At 36.4% G+C, this 4382-nt stretch overlaps 1 protein-coding gene across 1 annotated transcript; it reads right to left on the bottom strand.

Annotated features, from left to right (window-relative positions):
• Nucleotides 1-3022: 3022 nt before the first annotated feature.
• Nucleotides 3023-4382, bottom strand: LOC100668872 (olfactory receptor 14J1-like). Its single transcript, XM_003421833.3, has one exon. The coding sequence runs from the start codon at nucleotides 4380-4382 to the stop codon at nucleotides 3429-3431; it is 954 nt and encodes a 317-aa protein (XP_003421881.2). The 3' UTR covers nucleotides 3023-3428.

The following is a 4382-nucleotide window of genomic DNA, read 5'->3' as shown; positions in this document are numbered from 1 at the left end:
AAAGTTGACAGAGGTGTAAATCTCTAAAACTACTTCGGAGACAATTTCACTTTACATAGGGAGGTTTTAGATGTGAAAAGGATGGCCTTTTTTTGCAGTGCAGTGGTTAAGAGCTAAGGCTGCTAACCAAAAGGCTGGCAGTTCAAACCCACCAGCTGCTCCTTGGGAACAGTTCTACTCTGTCTTGTAGGGAATCAACTAGACGGCAATCGTGTTTTTTTTCTTTTTTTCTTCCCCTTGGGGAATTCAGAGGATGGACCTCTTGGGGGAACAGGGAAGAAGGAAGAATAGCCTGGGGTGGTGGAAGTAGAAATAAACTCAACTCATAATGGGTTATATATTTAAAAACTATTAGAATTAAATATTACAAACTGTTAATCATTGTTGCTTAAAGAAATTGGAGACTAGATTTCAATTGCCGTGTTTTTTGTAATTTTGTAAATAAAACAGAAATTGTTACAAAATTGCTACTTTGCTTATGATGTTACAGCTTTTTGGTCTCAAGTTCTCTCATGCGTCTCTTAAAACAAAACAAAAACATTCCCATTGTCGTCAGGTTGATTCCAACCCATAGTGACCCTACTGGACAGAAGTGTCCCATAGCATTTCCAAGGAGCCTGGTGGATTTGAGCTGCTGAACTTTTGGTTAGCATCCAAGCTCTTAACCATTATGCCACCCAGGCTCTCTAGGGAAAACTAAAATTTCTTTCCTCTCCTTTCTTCCTTTCACCTGTCCTCCTTTCTCCTTTGCTTTCCATTCCTTTTCTTCTTTTTTTTCCCCACCATTTTATTTATTTTTCATATAACTTCTGCCAGTGGTTAAGAGCTCAGCTATTAACCAAAAGGTCGGCAGTTCAAATCTACCAGGCTCCTCGGAAATGCTATGGGACACCCAGAAGTTTTTGTTTTCTTTTTGAGGAGGTGGTAATAGTAATGTGGGAATTCTGATAATTTAAGATGCTGTTCAAACATGCTTGTTAAACATGAATAGAAAATGAGGTTTATATTAATTACACAAATGTAAATGCATAGTAAGCCTATTGAGAAATGTGAATTACTTTGATAAAGAGCATTAACAAGATTTGACTTGGTGTGGACAAAATTTTAGTATTTATTGCTGAAAACAAACTTTGTAACTTCAAAGAGCACAACATTTCTCAAGTTAATTTATAGATATTGACTGAATCATCTCAAGAACAAACACAATATTGGAATGGTTGAAAAGGTTAAAAATTCATCTGTGAGAATAAGAAGACAATAACAATACTTTATAGATCAAAGAATGATTCTACTATGCAAAATAGTGTAGCAAACAACAATTACAATATTATTTAACTAGCATAAACATAAAAAAGATTAATAAAAAAGAAAGTATAACACTACAAATAATAGCTATGTTCTTTTTGTGATTCAGTAGATACATTAAAATAATAGTTAATAAAATAATTATTTCAGAAATTGTGCTAAAATATTTAAGTGGTATACAACTTAGAAAGAAAAAAATGTGATTTACACATTATTGCAGGTAGATTGAATAGCCTAATAATTGAGGAGGAAATAGATCTGAGTATTAAACATATAAGACTGATTTGATAGCCTGAGCTAGTTAAGCTTTATTTTCACAACTTTCAAAAATACATATTCAACATATAAGGTATAATGTGTGCACGGAAAAAGTAGCCCGAAAACTAAATTAAAGAGGGACTTAGAAAAGCTTTTTTTTTTGCCATTATAAAAGAGAGTTCTAATATTTATAAAACTTTTTATAAGATTCAAAAAACATAAAATGTGCAGAATTGAAATAGAAAATATGAAAAATAAATATTATAATCATGCTTCATCTCTGAAGCTGTCATGAATATTTAAAAAATTATAAAAAGCAAAATTTTGCTGCTGTACAAACAGCAAAATTAAAAATCTCTACAAAATCCAGTGCTGTGTGTATCTTACGCACTTTTGTGTTCCAGGCATTCAGTATGATTTCAATCCCCTAATAGGCTCTCTATGAATATTTCTTGTGTAAATTAATAAAATCATATGAAACATGTAGGAGAACTGACATGGCCATACATGGCTAATGGCCACATAAAATGGTTTAATATTGTGGGAAAGCAACATAGTCACATACTTTCAAAAGATTTGAACTTTTTATACACTTTGCTTCAGCAATCCTATTCTTTATGAAGAGCAGGACTTCCATTTTCAGCATTATTTATAACATTTAAAAATTGGAAACAACCTATATGTATAAAACAGTTAATTGGTTAAATATACAGCAAAACCGGTGATAGCCGAACTCAAAGGGACTGCCTTGTTTTTCCAGGTATGGCAAGTTTTCTGCCTTTGACAGGGAGTAGTGTTACCACTCTTCTATCATTGGTTTTAGTAGTAAATATTTGAGTTTTCCTTGTCTGGCAGGTTTCCCCCTTACATAGGTGCCAGCTTTTGCAGGTTTTACTACATTATAATGTGAATTCTGTTGAATGCCATGGATCCATGAACATAAAAGTAAAACTATGTGGCTGTACATTGTTTTCGGGTGCATTTGAGTCAATTCTCAATTTATAGGGACCGATATTATAAAGTAGAACTGCCCCATAGGGTTTTCTAGGCTGTAATCTTCATGGGGTTGCTATGAGTTGGAATTGACCCCATGGCAACGGGTTTTTGAATCTTCACAGAAGCAGATCACCAGGTCTTTTTCCTCAAAGAGCTACTAGGTGTGTTCAAACTGCCAACCTTTTGGTTAGCAGCCAAGCTCGTAATCATTGCACCACCAGGGCTCCTTGTACCAATACACGTGTATAAAGACAAGAATGAGAATGGATATTTGAAATTAAATGATTGAAATAAAAATTATTGATTTGTTTAGTTGGTGGGATTGTGGATAAATTATCACTATTTCATTGTTTCTTTGTTGTAGTATTGCCTACTCAGAGTAAAAAAAAAAATAGAAAGTGTTCTTGTAATTGTTGGTGTGTCTGCATATATGTTTGTGTCTATGTCTGTATGTACTGGGAGGGAAAGGAGAGGAGCGGGCCTACGTTATAAGGTTATAGTTGTTTATTTTCTCTTAATTTGAAAGAATGAACAAATGGTTTTAATTACTAAAAAGGTGTAAGAACTATGTGAAGGGTTTCCTTTCTTAATCAACGGGGGGGGAAATATTATTGCTTTTCCTTAACACGAAAATCCTGGTGGTATAGTGGTTAAGTGCTATGGCTGCTAACCAAGACTTCGGCAGTTCAAATCCTCCAGGCGCTCCTTGGAAACTCTATGGGGCAGTTCTACTCTGTCCTAAAGGGTCGCTATGAGTCGGAATCGACTCAACGGCAGTGAGTTTGGTTTTTGGTTTTTTCCTTAACACCACATGTTGAAGGAATTCAGTACTATTTAACAAGTTCCTTGCATATAATATTGTCCAGCCATCAACACCAGGACAAAAATATTTTTCTCCTGGTGGATTCTCCATCCAACAATAACTTTCTGAAAGCTCCCTTGATGGCCTCATTCCTCAGGCTGTAGATAACAGGATTGAGTGCCGGGGGCATTACTGTGTAAAAGATAGAAATCATAAGGTCAAAAACAGTTGGAGAATCTGACGTTGGTTTTAGAAACTCTAAGATAATTGTGGAGAGAAAAAATGAGAAAACAAAGAGGTGGGGCAGGCAAGTAGAGAAGGCCTTGGATCGGCCCTCAGCAGAGGGTATTCTTAGAACCGTGGAGAAAATGTGGATATAGGAGAGGACACTGGAGGTGAAGCAGATGAATGCCACCACAGACATGAAAGTGGCCACTCCAGTTACTCGAAGGTAATCATTGGAGCAGGAGAGCTTTAGCAATTGGGGGACATCACAGAAGAAGTGGTGGATTATTTTGGCCTTACAGAATGTGATAGAGAATGTGGTTGTTGTGTACAAGATTCCAGAGATGCTTCCACTTAGCCATACGGCTATCACAGCCCACTTACACTTACTAGGATCCATGATGACCTCATAGTGCAGTGGGAAGCAGATGGCTGCATAGCGGTCATAAGACATCACTGTGAGAATGGCCACCTCAGCCCAAACCAAAGATGTGAAGAAGAAAACCTGGAGTATGCACTGGTCATGAGAAATATAGCCATCATTTGTCAGAGAATTGTCAATTGACTGGGGGACCGTGACAGAAATGAAGAAGAGGTCCAGAATGGAAAGGTGTTTTAAAAAGTAATACATTGGAGATTGGAGATGCTGGTCCAGTGTGGTGATGGTGATAATGATGAAGTTACCTGCCCAGGTTAATAGGTATATCACCAAGAATAGCAAAGCATGTAAAATCTGCAGCTCACGAATGTCAGAAAACCCCAAGAGGAGAAATCCATTCATAGTCATGTTTGCCAT

The sequence above is a fragment of the Loxodonta africana genome, chromosome 1 (assembly GCF_030014295.1).
Source record: "Loxodonta africana isolate mLoxAfr1 chromosome 1, mLoxAfr1.hap2, whole genome shotgun sequence".
Classification (NCBI taxonomy): Eukaryota; Metazoa; Chordata; class Mammalia; order Proboscidea; family Elephantidae; genus Loxodonta; species Loxodonta africana.
Note: the sequence above shows the minus strand (reverse complement) of the source record. Positions and strands in the feature narration are given on the sequence as shown.